Source organism: Trichoderma gamsii (genome assembly GCF_001481775.2).
Source record: "Trichoderma gamsii strain T6085 chromosome Unknown Scaffold_47.2, whole genome shotgun sequence".
NCBI lineage: Eukaryota > Fungi > Ascomycota > Sordariomycetes > Hypocreales > Hypocreaceae > Trichoderma > Trichoderma gamsii.
In genome coordinates this window covers 46,645-63,749 of record NW_020171384.1, presented here as the reverse complement: position 1 = coordinate 63,749, position 17,105 = coordinate 46,645, and the positions used below count along the sequence as shown (strand labels likewise).

Here is a 17,105-nt window from a genome sequence, read left to right as displayed (position 1 = left end):
GCCACCCGTGCCTGGATATCCTCAAAGAAGTTCACCGGCTGCGGCTCTGCGGCTGCGTCTCGACGGCATCCCCACATCAAGTGGACTGGCTGTATAGCCGGTGGCGTATGCTCAAACGTCAAAATGATATTGAGAGCATCTGGGTAATATAGGCTGAAGCATTGGAAGGAATAGCTACATGTCTGAATTCCTGCCCCTTCCATCGTCAATGGCTTGGAGAATGCTGAGCATCTGGTACATGTAAGGAGGTACATGTAGACACGTCAGATATCAAGCACTGTGCTCAGGTAGTGCCTAATGCAGCAAAACCTAGGCCAACTTGTATGTACAATGTAAGCAATCATCCGACTCCATCCTTGGATACTTTATCCTGCATCAATGCATCAGTCCCACTGCCCCAGCATCGGATGCAGCCGCCCCGCTGGCATGGGCTGTAGCCACTGACCAAAAGATATGTAGCTTCAAGGTGAAATGGCAATATCCTATATATATGTATGGACAAGTATGTACAGTAATTGTGGTAAGACGGAGTAATATAGCAGCGTTGGCAATTGTCTCCAACACAGGAGCTAACACATTGTGGCTATATTGGGTATATACGGGGCGATCAGCATTCTTCCCTACCCGCATGTAGCGTCGGACATGGGTGTCATTACTGCTATTATCGCCATTACTCTAACGGTTGATATGACCCTAGCTTCCTCTCCATTATGAGACATGAGTAGGTACACAGTTCGGAGGTTAAATAGCTGTGCAGACAGCCACGCTCACATCCGAGCCTCACCCGCGATACCCGACCCCAGCTGGACACGATACTGTCCATATGAAAGCTGGTCTTCTACCCCTTGCCAAGAACTAGGAGACGGTATGGTCAAATAATCAAATATGGCATATGACAAATCAATAGACGCATATAAGAAGATCGTCTCAGGATCACTATGGCTGTACATGTACACATGCATCATAGGGACCCTTTAGTGCTGATGATAAGGCTATGTCTTCGAAACAAAAAAGCATATTTGGATGTCATAGTGAAGAGCAAGCTTTAATTAGCTATCAAATAATAAAGTGAACAAAATGCATAAAGAGTATTGCCTTCTATGGATAACTCTGTAGCAAAACGGCGCTGAAGCTTTTCATATCTATCCCATGCGTGTTCCGATTCCCTTCTTTTACTTTCTCATCACCAAAAGGCTTTAAAACTTCTTGCTAAAGTCCGTTCGCGGTCCAGCTCGTGAGTACTGGTTCGCCCACTTGACAGCCACCTTGAGCTCGTGGGCCACTCTCAGCACCCACTCAGGCTCGCGCAGGAACTGTCTCGCCACCAGGGCCAAGTCGGCTGCAGCCTCGGGACCCTCCTGGACGACGTCGTGGGCGATCTGGGCGCTGGTAATGAATCCAACGGATGCAATGGTTAGGTCGATGCCCTCGGCGCGGAGGGTTTTGCGCACGTCGCGTGCAATGTCGATCTGGAAGGACTTGGAGTCGGGGAACTGCTGCTCGTAGCTGTTGCCGCCGCTGCTAATGTCCAGGACGTCGATGCCCCATGAGGGCACCAGCTTGGCGAGCTTGGTGGTTTCCTCCACGGTCCATGAGGGCTGGCCGGCCCACTCCATCCACTCGGTGCCGGAGACGCGAAGCCAGAGGGGCGTGGTCTCGGGGATGACGGCGCGGACGGCCTCGGTGACTTCGCGGACGAAGCGGGTGCGGTTCTCAAAGCTTCCGCCGTACTCGTCAGTTCGTGTCTATATGCGCGTTAGTCACTGTAGTTCCTCTCAGTTATCACTAAATTAGTTAAACACTTACGTTGCTCAGAGGCGACAGGAACTCGTTGATGAGGTATCCGTGAGCACCGTGGATCTCAATGACATCGAATCCAGCCTCAACGGCGCGCTTGGCAGTCTCAGCAAACTTATGGACAAGCCCCTTGATCTCCTGAATGGTCAATTCCTTGGGATGAGCGTGGTCCTCGTGGAAGGGAATCGCACTGGGGCCAACGACGTCCTTTGGCCATCCGCCGACGCTCTCATCGGCCACGGCCTTGTTCGCAGTGCCGCCAATCCAAGGAGCGAGAGTGCTCGCCTTGCGGCCGGCGTGGGCAATCTGGATGGCAGCCTTGACGCCCTGGCTGTGGATGAAGTCGGTGACTCGGCGCAGAGGAGCGATCTGGGAGTCCTGCCACAGGCCAGAGTCCTGAGGGGAGATGCGGCCGCGGGGCTCAACGGCGGTGGCTTCGACGAAGATGAGGCCCGGGCCGTGGAGCGCCAGCTGGCCGAGGTGCACCAGATGGTAGTCAGTCAAGTGGCCGTTGTCGGCGCTGTACTGGCACATGGGAGACACGACGATGCGGTTGTGCAGCTCGACGGAGCGCATGCGCAGCGGCGTGAAGAGAGTCGGCGCCGACTCTTTGTCTACAGGAGTGCCGGCTGGGGGGTTCTGGGCGGGAGTGTAGAAGGGCACTCCAGGCGCGGGAGTGTTCTCCAGGTTGCTGCTGGTGCCGATGCTGCCCATTTTGCTGGTTGTGTTATTCTATAGTTGGAAGGCTGGTAATGGATTTCTTTGGTCGTCGAGCCCTGAGTGTATAGAGCAAAACGCTGAAAGCCTGCTCAAGAGGAGAATATGCGCTGATGAGGTGTAGATGTTATAGGCGAGTGCTCAGATATATAGAATTTCCAAGATACGATCGTTTAAAGAGGAAAGACGAAGAGATGTTTAAATGCCTGGGTAAATGCAAACGATGCTATGCTTTATATTCCGATCCCACTTGTCCAGCCGCAGTTCTCCTCTCGACTTTATATACTAGATGGCCATTCTGATGCCACAAAGGTGCCCCCGCACGCCAGCCAATCTGGTCTACGGCTCGATGGCGCGACAGAAACCGGCCGAAAACTCTCCAAAGTCTCCTCTCCTATGTCCGATCCAGATCCAGATTACCAAAGCACAAGAGCCTTGATTTTCGCTCGCGCCAATCTTTCGGCATCATATTCCGTGTGCCACACAGCAGGGGAGCCAATCTTGCCGATGGAGCTCTCTAATCTTGGTACTACTAGTAGCTGCGACGGCAATAGCCGTAGGGCTACCCATTTGCGGCGGCCAAAGTTGCCCAGCTTTAGTCGCCCCATCTAACGCTGTGGCTTGCTGTTCTTCTCTGTGCTTCTTTTGAAATATTTTCCTCGAATAGGATACCGGTCGTGGGTCCTAAGAAGCTTGCTGAATAATAACAAGGCGATTCTGCTTAAATAACATGGCGGGCCTATGGCGGCCCGAGTTGCCCTCTCCATTACTCAGGCACGTTATCGCGGCAATTGACCGGGTTTTAGATCTACCTATTGGCCGTTTCGCCGGATCATATCGGATTTACCTTCGTTCTCGCTCCCCTCCGCGTTTGGATTGACTGTGCATCGTCTCTCTCGGCTAGCCCGCTTTCCAGCTTCCATCGAAAATTCCATTTCTCTTCGCTTTCGCTCTCGCGCTTCTCGAGGCGGCAACATCCGTCGATTCATGTCTTTCTTTACCCTTTAGAGACTGCAGTATCCGCAGCGTTAAACTCCCTGGATTAGGCTGCATGTATCTTCCGATTCCGATGTAAAGACGGGGCCTCAGCTCCGAAGGCCAGCGAGCCCAATAACAGGATAAAGAGCATCTACTTCGTACTAGAAATTCAATTACTAAGACACCCGTAGCGTCCCTATCTTTTAGATGATAGAGTCCCCTCTCTTCGCATTTCGGATATTATACCGGAAACGCGGCAATGGATCATCGATGAATGAATTTTGCCTCTTAAACTGGGTCATAGCCTTAAAAAGTGGAATGAGGTTGATTAAAGAAGCGTACCGAATCTGTATAGGCTTGGTTTCTCAAATTTCACAATTGGTGTTGCTAGTTCTGTAGTCTTTGTCTCGTATCAATGAGATCATGGTCAACATTAATTACGTGCTTCCCTAGGCTCGCTTTCTCTTTCGCCTTGCCATACAGCGGGTCTTATCTCTGCCACGATGATTATGAATGGCTAAGATAGTCATCTACATTTGTAAAAGAGAGATAAAAAGAGAGGAGAAAGGCCTTTTTACCTGATCTCACATTGCTTGACAAAGTATATGATGTTTTCTATTTGTAAAAATTCCAAATTAAACCTTGATTATCTCAGAGGAGATCAAGATTTTCACTAGCCCAAGCATTCGTCTAAATTGCATGTTCTGTGATGGCGAGGAGAAATCCTCTGTCATCACAAGTTGTGGTCACATCTTCCTTGGAAATGTGTTCCCAAAAGGTACATAAGAGAACTGACACGGATCGCCGGTGAAGAACTAGTGGTGCTTTCTACTCTGCGTCTAGTTCAATCAAGAAATCCATGATGAAAGAAAATTCCAAAACAGAAAAAAAAGCATAGGCTGAATACCTGCATACTAGATGAAACGGATTTATGGTGAATTTTGCTGCACGTTGAAAATAAGTATGCCAATGATAGGTACCTGTCGATCCAACTTCCCGCCTCTCTACCATCTAAGGTAGTCTATGGCCTACGCTGTTCCTTGAAAGAGAGTCCGGATATGGAATAGAAGCTTATCAGAGCTAGAGCCTAACAAACACTTGATAAGAGACACCTAAACACCAACATCCAGCCTCTTTCTATACATCACTCAGCATCTCATGCAGCATTTCAAAATCCCTTCCAGGCCGTCTTTTTCAGCGCACCATTCGCCAACAAGTGCTGCCCAAGGGTGATCCTCGGCTCATCACCAAGCGATGGCAAATAAGAATCACCCAAAGCCTGCCTGCTTCTTGAGGCCTGAAAGTGCGGGGAACAGAGACCCGTCATGGGAGATCTGAGCCCATAAGCCAATAGCAATTGGCGTATAACTCCGATTGTTATGTAAAGCACGGCTGGAGAGGAGGCAGTCAGAGCACCAGATACTTAAACTGAAGCAAAGTAGCATTCGTGCACAATTTAGGCCGTGCCTCCTCATCTCAACTCGAGCTGTGTCACTTCTCCCCTTCCATCGTCCATCCATCAACCATCCATTCTGCAATCATATGTGCATAAATCAATCACTCGGTTACGAATCATCATGCAGTTTGGGAACATAAACAGCTTGTCTTCTATTTTGCTAAAGTACAGAGCATTGGCAGAGGTATAAAATGAAACAATGAAAAAAAAGCCCAATCGAGCTCAACAAAATCGCAACTTTTGAACAAATGCGGTAAAAAATAAACTCAGGGCCATTGCAAGGTTTCCCAGCTTGCCCCTTTGCTAGCAGGTCTCCCTGCCTGGCTGTAACAGCTCTCATGCTGTAAGTAGGCTCTACATGTCTATACATGTCTAAAAAACACTCTCAGGTCTATATTCCGCGCTCCGTATTGACAATTTTAGTTCCCCACGCCATCTCCTCTTCACATCTATATGAATTCAGGAGCTTAAGCGTTGGTGGCCTTGAAGGTCCATCGGTTGTTCTCGCTGCCCTCAGCGAAAGGGACACCGAGCTCGAACAGCTTGACGAGAACGCCAGAGAAGTCCTTGAAGAACAGGTCGTTGTCGGCAGCGTATTTCTCAACCCAAGGCTTGAAAGCCTTGTCCTGGACCAGAGCAAGATCGGTGGGAAGCATCATGAGGGTCTTGGTGGTCTTGTCCTCGAACTGCTTGGGGCCGTCCCACTTCTTCTGGGGCCACTTCTCCTCAAGAAGGAGGCGGTAGAAGTCGTTGGTCACAACGGTAGGAGAGAAAGTCCAAGGACCCTCGTAGCCAGATCGGTTGGAGTGGCATCGGCCAATGGCGTGGCCACCGCTAAGGGCGACAATCTCTCGGTCATCGAAACCCATGCGGTAGAAGATGTCACGCAGGTGCTTGGGGCCCTGGCTGGCGTCGGGCAGACGGCCATCGGGGGTGCAGGCAGCAGCGTCGTTATCGCGACGGCCAGGTCGGTAAGGCACGACGGGTCCCAGCATCTCCTGGACGGCGCAGACACCGCCAAGGATCCAGAGATCGGAGTAGGTGATCCAGGGGTACTTGGCTGCAGCAAGCTGTTAGCGTTGGGCACGGGACCAACATGGAATCCAGCAAAGAAACTCACCCTTGATAGGCTCGAGGAAGTCACGAGCAGCAATCAGACCAGCGTTGGCACCGTGTCCGCTCTCGGGAGCGAATCGCATAGTGGCACCATTGCTACCACCGGTCTTGGTCTCCTTGTCGTAGGTACCGCTGCAGTGCCATGCGAGACGCACCAGCACGGGGCCATAGCTGCCATCATCATAATCCTCGACCTCCAGACGGCTGGCGATGTCGTTGTAGACCTGCTGGTAGTCGGCCTGGGTGGGAACGAAGCTGCTGGAAGAGGCAGAGGCACCAGAGGTGAAGTACCAGATACCCAGACCAGCGGTGGCGGCAGCGAGACCGAGGTAGACAACGGGGTTGGACTTCTTCTCGGGCTCAGAGGAGTAGAAGCGGCGGCCCTGCTGGCGGAAAGCCTGTCGAGGAGCAGCAGCGAAGGAGCGGGTAGTGGTGCGGGTTGCCACGCGGGCAAACTGACGGGCAGAGGAGGCCATCTGAAGGATGAGACAAGCAACAAGGTCAGCGATGTCGAGAACGGACAAGCGAGTGAAGGGTTTATATGGGCATGGGAGAGCAGCCGGATCAAGAGCCCAATGACGGTTATCCTGGTGTCTCCGAGCCCAACGCCGCCTCGCATGTATCTTGCTGGAGAGAAGATAAGACGGAGGAAGAGAAAGAGATATTACTCACCTTGACTGTGGGGTTGGAGAGGATACGCCGAAACAGCGAAAGAGAGAAAGGAAGATGAAGGAAGGGGAGGGTGGGAGGTATTATAGCCCGGGGGAAGGGTGGAAGACGGAGGAAACGTATTATGTACTCGAGAAAAAGAAAAAGAGGATCGGGAGTCTGGAAAGCAAAGGACCCTCTGCCACAATAGTGAACGATGCAAATTGGAATTGCCTTAGTGGCCAGCTGGGCGTGGTTAGACCCGCCCCCCGGCGGAGATGCTCCACGCTCTGACGCTGGGGCTCGGAAGGTTCTTGATATCGATTTTTGGGCTATTGGAACGAGAGGTAGACGGGCATTGGTGAAATGCCTGTATGCAATCTGTTGACGCCAAAAGAAAGTTGGCCGTTGTGTCGCGATACGCCCTGTAGATTATAACAAAAAAAAATCAAGCGCCCCTCCAAACCCCGAATCTATCTTGGACCCTGCGCTGCTAGAACAAGTACCGACTGCTACTAACGCCAGTCCCTCAGGGCACCAACACAATCACAAGCCAGCCTGAGAGCCCTTTTTTACGAATTCTTCGTAAGCCGTCGTCGATTCCTTCTCCGGGGTTTGTGTGCCCATGTGCCGAATCGCCCCTCCGTCTTTCGCATCTCACTTCTCCTCTGACTGAAAGCAGCCAATCACGGCCCTCAATTCGTGCGGCAAGTCTCTGCCATCCATGCTCCGTCGACGATGCCGCAGCCGCCCCAAAAAGACAAAATCATGCCATCTCGGGCGTCCGCCCTCCGGCTCCGCGATTTTTCGAATCCTGGGATGCATATTTTTTGCGTCTACTCGATGTCTCACTTACTTTGTTTATTTCCCACCAGAGTGCTTGTTCTGCCCATGTTATATCTTCCTGCTGAAATAAAAAACCTTTGAGGGCTCTTTGTCTCTCCGCCCCAATTGCCCTCCCCCCCACCACCCATCCCGCCGTTATCAGCCTACTGTAGAGTAGATACCATATCGTCTTCCTCCCGCTCGCCCACTCATAATTCCTCATTTCTCAGCCCAAGGTCGTCATTTTCCATTTCTTTCTTCTCATCTTATTCCCGCTCCGCCACCTGATTAGGAAGATAACCGAGCGCAAAGCCGAGACAAACCCAAAAAAGAAAAGAAGAAAAAATGCCTAAACTACTAGTAGAAAAGTGGTTTTTAGCTGCAAGTGTGGCGTGGGGCTTACTAGAGATTTGACAACTTGAGACGGCTGAAAAGCGTGTCAGCGTAACGCCTTGTGCCTGACGATGAAAAAAAAAGGAGGACCCTGATGACAGAGGCGCTAGATCCAAAAAGGGTAAAAAACACAGAGCCGCTGTGGGCATTTTGCAAACTTGAGCGAGCAGAGTCATTGGCTTGAGTGAATTTCGTCAGCTTAGATACCTCGCGGCTGCTTTCTGAATGCGGTATGCGTCGGCGAGCCACGTGGAGTCTTGGCCACAATATCCCGGTTCCTGTATTTCCCGCGTGTGTGGCTTGTCAAGATTTACTGAGGTCCTACCAGACTTGCTCTTATAGAGAGTGAGGCTACATGTACCTTGGTCTCGTTCTTTGCAAGTTTTAGCCTGCGCTTTCGTGAAGGAATACAAAGATTTACCCCTTGGGTAATCTATTGCTCTGTAAGTTGCCGGCATTTCTCAGCTTGGAATATTTCAGATGCGAAAACCACAGCATATAGGTTTCTTTTCCTATTATTTGGTCCTTAATCTTCTGAGCCGTCAACTTTCATCTTCGTTTATTAGATTCATAGACATATCATTCGCGTTTCAGCGGGACATTCCCTTTTGAAGCAGAGTCAACCCATCTCCGGCTCCTTTCGGGAAGACGATGCAATTACCATACGTGAGTTGAAGAAAACAAAGACAAAACCACCTCCGTATCATTCGCAGTTCGCATCCAAATCTGTCTGCTAGCAAAGAAATCCGCCACTCCTTGTAGTGTCCAGCAAATGATATAAAACAACAACAACAACAACAACCATTCATCACCTGTGTTTAACGATATAACATCTTAGTTTGACGCCTTGAAACTGTCAATATTATTGGCGGCATGCTGTCCGCAATGACCTGTCCAGCTTGTCGTATTCCCATTAAACTATGCTAGTTGAAATCGGCAGAGCCCTGGGCCTCCGTATTAGCCTCTGGGTGGGCTTCGTAAAAGTTTAGGTATCTGGTCTGAGCTTTGAGCTGGCTGGCTGCATCAAGCTCTCCGAGTGATGCGCCATTCTCCTTGGCGCCAGTTGCACTTTTTGATGCCGTCGCAACAGACGCAGGCCTGTGACTAAGTGTTAGCTGGAATCCTTCCGTTTCTTGGGAGGTCGCATGGTTGACGGACCCAAACATTTGCCTGTCTACGGCCAAGAATTCCTTCATGGCATCCTTGCCTCCGCGTTGAACTAGGTAGTTCATATAAACTTGAGCCAGTTCGCGCTTAACTGGGGCCGGCAGCCGGCTTCTGCTGCGGAACTCGTCAAAGACATGCTTGATGCGCTCCGCCTGCTGGGTCTCTGCATCCTTGTCTGGTGTGGCTTGCTCCAGTTCAAGCTGGAACCACTTATCCCAAAATGTCCTGCTGTCTGCATACCACTGCACGTTCTTGAGGAAAACTGCTCGGGCTTCTTCAGTAGAGTTCTTGCCCTTCCATAGCAGTATTGCCCACTCAGCCACAAGGGCGGCCTTGGTATACAGATCAACAGTTGGAGCATCGATCTGATCCTTGAGGACTTGGATAGCAGCTTCAGTGCCATTCTGGCGACGCTCAAGATTCGCCCAGGAAATGATCACTTCCACGCAGTCCGGAAGCTTCGTAAGGATAGCAGCATGGATATCGAGCGCAATGTCTACGCGGCCACAGCTCTCCTCAAAATATGCCCACTGCATACGAATTCCCGGTCGACTGATGGGAACGAAGAGAGTTGATGCCCGAATATAGATATTGCGAACTTCTTCGTCTTTTCCAGACTGCTCCGCCATCCACCGGGCGTATCGGTACCAGAATTCGTCGTAGAAAGCGCAAGTAACGAGACACCGTTCGTACAATGAGACGATTCTGTTGAAGTCGCCCTCGGCCTCCTCAAAGTCTAGATATTTGCGCCAGTTATTGAGCTGGCTGTGTTCAAGCTCAGTCACATGGAAATATGGTCGCTTATTTTCTGACTCATATGTCCATCGCTTTGAAACCTCGTTTTGTGTCTGGGTGAAGACTTCGTAGTACATGGCGTCAATCTTTCCTCGGACGTCTCTTTCAACCTCCAGCTCCGGTCGTTCGGCACCACCATATGCAGCTGCTTCAGCCGCAACCTCGGCCTGAAACTTGGCCAGTATATCTGCCGACACAACCTCTGTTAGAGGCTGGGTGTGGGACAGAGTTCGAAATCGTTCATAGTAGCGAGCATATTGATGAAGAGGGATGCGGATAATTCGAGCATGAATGGCAAAGATTCGATCCTGAGCCTCTTGTCGCTCTTCGTACTCAATGTACTTGTCCCAAAAAGGATGGGCTAGGAAATCTAAACCGGCAAAAGTAGCTCCGCGTTCGAATAGTCTGTGTAGCCATGTCAGTAGGGAGCTCACGGGGGTAAGGGTTTGGCGAGTATGGGAACAGAGGAGGGTCAGTACACAAAGGGGTGGTGGCCCTCTGGGAGTGTAGAAATCGAATTCTAGATCCCCAGTGGAGACAACGGTAGGAGCACGACGCAATGTTATGGGACGAAGAGTACATATCAACAAAGTCTGGGAAAAAGAGTGAGAGAGAGATCCCGGTATGATAGGGCCGCTGTGGCATATCTCACCATCAGACACGGTCGATAGTGAGCAGCAGAGCTCTTGACAGGTGTACAGCCGAAATCATGGTGCTTAAGCGCGATACTGCATTGGTAGAAGTCGTTATGGGGAAGGAAAAAGTGCCCTGAATACTTACTCTCTGACCAGCGTAGGGTCATGTGTTGTCTCCATCTTGAAAGAGCAGTAGTCGGTCCAAAGATCGACAGAGTTAGTTATGCTGGCGCAACCTCGCTCATAAACCTGTATCCAGTCCCGTTAGCAGTGTACCACGACCACGCGACCCTTGCAGAAGGGGCCTGAAACAAAGACTCTCCAAGCGCACCATTTCAGCTGACTCTGGGCCAGCGATATTGAATTCCAAATCGGCATATTTTTTCCAGTACCCAAAAAAGAGCGGGAACTTGAGCAGAAGTCGATCGTAGGCATCGCGAATCGTAGAGAGCGCCTGGGGGCTCGAGTTTCTGTTCAGGCCACCATCAAGAGCTTCGCAGGCTTTGATCAGGTTCTCCCAGCTCTCAAAGTTGTCCGGATTCGTCTCCTAAGCGAGAAATGATTGGGTCAGCAACCAAAGGCAACAGGCAAACATCAGCCTGTTCGGTGACAACGAGCGATTGGCAGAGGAGGCTGACGTACCGTTTCAGCAGCGAATTTGCGAACCGACGCGTACTCCTCTTCGGAGCCGCCGTAATTGTTGAAGTCGCTCATGGAAGAATACTTGAAAGACGCGATTGAGTCTGGGACAAAAGAAATGTTTGCGCAAAGGAGGTGCAGCAGCGCGAATAGGAGCTGTAAAAGTGCAAGGTTCAAGGTTATGGTCAAGAGTGGAAGAATGTATGTGAGGCTGGGGGATGTTAGCTCTGATCGGCCTAGCGTGAATTCGATGACTAAGCGTTGGAGACGCATATTTCATTCGCAAGCGGGTCTCCAAATTCGATTTTTCTTTCCTCATAAACATGGCCAGTGATGATTCCCAAAATTAAAATATGATAGGAAGAGAATGAACGCTCTCCATTCATGGCGAGCATGATCTCAAAAAGGATCTGAGGTCTGGCACTTATATGACGTCTTTTTTTATTCTAATATCGGATTACTATCTCGTTGGGCAAGATTGTCGATATGATACGCTTGCATGGATTTTGTTCGTAGTATCTCGACACTCAGCAGATGAACAGGTCCGTTATTGCTCCTAGAAATAGATCCTGAGCAAGAGATTGGACCTTGAGCACGCAGATCAACACGTGCTATGGCTTAACCGACATAACGACATCGGTTTTTACAGAGGCGTGATAGTGCCTGACTACTCAGACAACACGAAAGCACGAGGTAAAGAGCCCTGTGATTATTTGGTATAACAATTTTCAACAACAGCAGGCCACCATGAAGAATTCAGTAAGTTGAGATTACGTAGAAGAGCAAGAATTCAGTAGATGAAGCACCATTCTGGGCTGCAGTCCTCGGCGCAATTTCCATATCTCGATTTGAGGCAGTCTCTACGCCTTGCAAAAACTAGCCGACTGTAGTTGATAGTCGTTAAGATATAGTCTTCTTACCGGTAATAACTACAATTATTTCTTCTCTGGTTTCCGGCTTGCGGTTTCTAGTTGTTTATACTGGGCATGCTCTCTGAACTACGCTTTCTGCTTCGGCCACCAACTGGTGAGATAAGCGCAGATAGACGCTAAGTGCGGCCAATGTCACCAATGACATAGCGCGCTCCTACCCAGAACAACAGTCTCTAGCTCTACAGGAACACGGCCAGCCAAGGAAGCAACACCAGAGAACAGCAAGGCGGAGGACAGCTCGAAAGCAAGGCCTTCAACCGCTCCACTCAATTGCAAGGAGACCATGGATCAACAGGGACCTTAGATCCGCTTCCTGCTTGCTTCGTCCCCCTGCCAGCCGCCCAGCTTCGCATTTGATGCCACGAGTCCATCATCATCATCGCCATGGACACTCCGCCGGGCTCGTGGAGCGCGCAAGCTCCCGCGCCAGAAAAGTCGAGCGAGCTCTTCATCCGCGACTATCCGCATCGATCCATCGCCATTGTATCGTCCTCCCACGCCCTCATCCTGCGATATAGTTCGTCGGCGAACGAAGCGTTCGGCAGCGGGTCTCCCGTTTCGCTCCCGTCCAGCAAGCCGCGCGGCGGCAGCGATTCCTCTGCGGCCAAGTGCATGGTGGAATTCTCCCCTATAACGAAGAAGCTGCTGAAGGACTACCGACCGCTGACGCCGAGGCCGGTGTACGGCACCTTGGGCCTGATTTCAATAAACGGAGAGGTATTTCTCTCTGTCATCACCCAGGCTGTGAGGGCTGCGACGGTCCGTCCTGGTGAAACTGTGGAAAGGATTGCGAGTGTGGATTTCTACTGTCTGAGTAGCGCCAACTACGATGATGTCGTGCCTCTCGAGTTGCTGGGGGACGGGGATTCTTCCGACGTTTTTGGGTACAACTCATCATCGCCTTACGGCCAAGGATTGGGCCGAAGAGACGTGGCGATCGAACATCCGTGTCATGATTTGCGCAGGCTGCTCAGCAATGGCTCTTTTTACTACAGCACAGATTTCGATCTTACCAACAGGGTGCAAGACCGGTATGTTTGGTTAGGAGATGCGGTTTTCAGGGACATGTACTGACTCCTATCTGTAAGGCCTCTAAACTCGAACTCTTTTGAGATAGACAACTTTGACAACACGTATCTGTGGAATTCATACATGATTAGCCCACTAGTTCAGTTTCGGTCCCGGTTGATGCCCCCAGAGCGCGAGGCGCTGGATGCATCACGCATTCTCACCTCTGCGATCCGCGGATTTTGTAAGACAATGACGATACCGCAGAACTCTTCGCCTTTAAAATCCAAGAGCGGCAGACCATCCTTTTTAACGCTCATTTCACGGCTTTCTTGTCGGCGGGCAGGCACTCGTTTCAACGCCAGAGGCATGGATGATAATGGCAATGTGGCGAACTTCGTTGAAACCGAGACGACGTTCTGGTCTCCTGCGGGAGTTCTGTTTTCTTATGCCCAGATTCGAGGGTCAGTCCCAGTCTTTTGGGAACAGGCGGCGGATCTCTTACCTGGCCGCCAAAAAATAACCATTACCCGGCCTCCGGATGCAACACAGCCAACGTTCAACAAACACTTCGAGGATCTCGAGCAATCTTACGGCGCTGTCCATGTTATCAATCTTTTGAGTGCAACTAAACCGGGTGAAGTCGAGCTGGCCACGATGTACCGAGAGTGCATCAGACGCTCCCCGTTAAGCCGACCTGCGCAGCAGCAGTCAGAGGATCATGCATTACTACGCGAAACACATTACGACTTCCACGCCGAAACAAAGGGCCCAGCCGGATACGAAGCTGCTCGCGGGATCCGCCGATATATTGAAGGTTCATCTGACGCCTTCGCCTACTACCTAGCAGAGCATGATCGAGCCGATGATCGCATGGTGGTCGTGCTCCAGCAAGAAGGCGTCTTTCGCACAAACTGCTTGGATTGTCTTGATCGTACAAACTTGATTCAGACCTTGATATCCCAGATGGCTGTTGAGGCATTTTTGGATCATCGTAATGAATACGCGGCCTCCGATTTCTGGATGAGGCATTCCAGTCTTTGGGCCGATAATGGTGATGCTCTCTCCAAGACCTATGCCGGAACTGGGGCTCTAAAGACATCCTTCACGAGGCATGGCAAGATGTCCCTAGCTGGAGCAGTGGCAGACATGCGAAAATCTGTCCAGCGTATCTACCACAACAATTTTATCGACCCTTCTCGACAGATTACAATTGATATGCTGCTGGGTCTTTTAGTTGGACAAGCCCCTGTGCACTTGTTCGACCCCATCAGTGACTATGTTTCAGTAGAGCTGAACAGGCGAAGCGAAGAGTTTACATCGTTCAAGAATATCAGTATATGGGTCGGCACATTTAATTTGAACGGGCGCACGGAAGGTATCGACTATGACTTATCACCATGGCTATTCCCGCCCTCGCTAGGGTCATCACAACCAGAGATATATGTTGTCGCTTTTCAGGAGATAGTTGAGCTGAGCCCACAGCAAATCATGAATAGCGATCCCACCAGAAAAGGTCTGTGGGAGAATGCGGTAAAAGAGACACTGAACCGGCGACAAGCTAGCCTGGGAGGAGAGAAATACGTGCTGTTACGTAGTGGGCAGCTTGTAGGAGCAGCTCTTTGCATCTTTGTAAGGTCGTCGTCTCTCAATCACATTAAGAATGTTGAGGGAAATGTCAAGAAAACAGGATTGTCTGGGATGGCTGGAAACAAAGGAGCGGTTGCGATTCGGTTTGATTACGCAAATACCCATATATGCTTTGTTACAGCACATTTGGCAGCAGGATTTGCTAATTATGATGAACGGAATCGAGATTACGCAACGATTCACGATGGTCTGCGATTTCAGAGGAGTCGAGGGATCGAAGATCACGGTATGTTTAACTCCTCAGTCGTCTTATCCCGTACATGTACATGAGCAAAAGTTGGCTAATAAGGACATAAACAGATGCGATTATTTGGCTGGGCGATTTCAACTATCGAATCGGTCTCGGCTCAGAAGCCGTACGCGGCTTGGTGAAAAAGCGAGATTTTGAAACCATGTACAGCAACGACCAGCTAAACTTACAGATGGTAGCTGGGCTGGCGTTTCAGTTTTATTCCGAAGCCCGTATCAACTTCATGCCCACATACCGATTTGACATTGGAACAGACGTATACGATACTTCGTGAGCAGCATCTTGAGCTACGTATAGTTGCAGACATGCTAACATGTGGTAGCGAAAAAGCAAGAATACCGGCTTGGACGGATAGAGTACTGAGGAAGGGCGCCATTCTCCGCCAAACGGCGTACGACTCGGCACCAACATTGATGTTTTCAGACCACAGGCCGGTTTATGCCACGTTTGATTGCCGGGTCAGCCTCATCGATGAGCTGCAGCGAAACGCAATCAGCCAGGAACTATACGACCGGCGGAAGGCGGAAGTGGGAGACTCGGCCGCACATGCCGATGGCGAAGACACTGAAGATGAAGATTTAATTGGATACGACGCAATCGAGCCAGGCCTACCCCCTGCGAGCTCAGACCGGCAAAAATGGTGGCTCGACAACCGACAGCCGGCTCGTGCTCAAATTCCCATACCCAATGGGCGAGACGGCCAACCAATGGCTTTGAATCCGCACCGCCCTTCAAATCCCTTTGGCCATGGAGAAGAACTGGACTGGATATCAGTTTCGAGGTCGTCGCCCGGCGCGTCTCTTTCGAGCATTTCGAGCTCGCCATACGAGAAGCTTACACCTCCCAGGGGCATGAGCTCAGCTGGGCCTAGGAAGCTGCCTCCACAGTACGATCCGACCACTCTCCCTGCTCAGGTGGGACGGATGAAGATTGGGGACGGTGATGGCGCGCGGAGCGTTCACGGAGACAGATCTAGCGCGGCTCCGCCTCCACCGCCACCCCGTCGTTCAGCAACGACGTTGGATATGGGCTCGAGCGCAGGGCTAGGCAGGTCTGCAAGCACAGCGGGGATTATTGGAGGAGCTGATGCTCCTGGCAAGATAGGAGGAGCAACGCAACCGCTATGGACATCCTCATCTCGGCCCACATCAGTGACCTCTCAGACATCACAGCTATCGCAGCAGCTCAAGGCTGGGAAGCCGGCACCCCCTGTCGCAAAGAAACCGGCACACCTGTTGTCGACCTCACCGGCCTCGACATCGTCGCTACCCTCGACATTGACTTCAGGGAGCGGGTTCAATAAAGCTAAATATAGCGACGGAGACTTCCAGCCGCCGCTGCCGGCTCGTGCTTCAACGATGGGAGTGAAACAGGACAATGCGCAGTGGCAAACACCATCCGTTGGTGGTTCAGGCACTGGAAGGAAGCCCGTTGCCCCTCCTAAACCGTCTTTAAATATGAACATGGACGCAAGGGCGAATGCAAACTCAAATACTGGCACAACGGCAACTGGAGGGCCCCCCCTGTTGCCAAAGCGATCAAGGCAGGTGAACCAGGGCCCTGTAGATCTATTGGAGGGTGGAGAGGAAGAGATGGGAGGCTGGGAGACATTGCAGCCGAGCGCAGCCTAGGGGAAGGGGGGGAACAGGCACGGGATGTAGTTCAAAGTGGCATGCCTAGTTATCACGATGGCTACCGTTCTTATAAGAAAAAAATATGTGATATATGAGTATGACTTTGGGGCTTGAAGCTTGCCCTAGCCTCATCAAGCTTGATTTTTGACTGTGGAGTATGCGCGCTTATACTGAAGGAATCCCATCACCGTCACATGGCACGAGTCTGCTGTAAGCCAGCGAGCCGTTCGAAGTAGCACCGCCAGGCACATGTAAGAGTATCATCCCTGCTTTGGAGGCAGATGAGGGCCAATTAGCGCTTTGGGGTCATTTCCATCCCTAGCGAATCAAGAGCCTGGCTACTTGAATTAGTGCTTGCTTTTATTCACCTCACTTTCGTGATAGTAGTAGCACTCGGCTCGCCAAAGGCGGCCTACATCTTTGTATCACTCTCTAGCAAATTATTTTGGTGTACCATAGAGGACC

The 17,105-nt window shown here is 51.0% G+C and overlaps 4 protein-coding genes across 4 annotated transcripts; 1 reads left to right on the top strand and 3 right to left on the bottom strand.

Annotated features, from left to right (window-relative positions):
• Nucleotides 1–1,196: 1,196 nt before the first annotated feature.
• On the bottom strand, nucleotides 1,197–2,511 carry TGAM01_v209492 (oxidoreductase; the record flags this gene model as incomplete). The annotated part of the gene is made up of 2 exons (XM_018807893.2): nucleotides 1,197–1,745; nucleotides 1,807–2,511. 2 exons carry the CDS (start codon nucleotides 2,509–2,511, stop codon nucleotides 1,197–1,199), a joined length of 1,254 nt encoding a protein of 417 aa, XP_018658931.2.
• Nucleotides 2,512–5,415: 2,904 nt separating this feature from the next.
• On the bottom strand, nucleotides 5,416–6,540 carry TGAM01_v209491 (cytochrome c peroxidase, mitochondrial; the record flags this gene model as incomplete). Its single annotated transcript, XM_018807894.1, has 2 exons — nucleotides 5,416–6,008; nucleotides 6,069–6,540. 2 exons carry the CDS (start codon nucleotides 6,538–6,540, stop codon nucleotides 5,416–5,418), a joined length of 1,065 nt encoding a protein of 354 aa, XP_018658932.1.
• Nucleotides 6,541–8,853: 2,313 nt separating this feature from the next.
• Nucleotides 8,854–11,241, bottom strand: TGAM01_v209490 (hypothetical protein; the record flags this gene model as incomplete). Its single annotated transcript, XM_018807895.1, has 5 exons — nucleotides 8,854–10,485; nucleotides 10,545–10,620; nucleotides 10,673–10,776; nucleotides 10,859–11,074; nucleotides 11,170–11,241. 5 exons carry the CDS (start codon nucleotides 11,239–11,241, stop codon nucleotides 8,854–8,856), a joined length of 2,100 nt encoding a protein of 699 aa, XP_018658933.1.
• Nucleotides 11,242–12,482: 1,241 nt separating this feature from the next.
• TGAM01_v209489 (hypothetical protein) lies at nucleotides 12,483–16,637 on the top strand (the record flags this gene model as incomplete). Its single annotated transcript, XM_018807896.1, has 4 exons — nucleotides 12,483–13,129; nucleotides 13,187–14,982; nucleotides 15,057–15,276; nucleotides 15,329–16,637. 4 exons carry the CDS (start codon nucleotides 12,483–12,485, stop codon nucleotides 16,635–16,637), a joined length of 3,972 nt encoding a protein of 1,323 aa, XP_018658934.1.
• Between the last annotated feature and the right edge of the window lie 468 nt (nucleotides 16,638–17,105).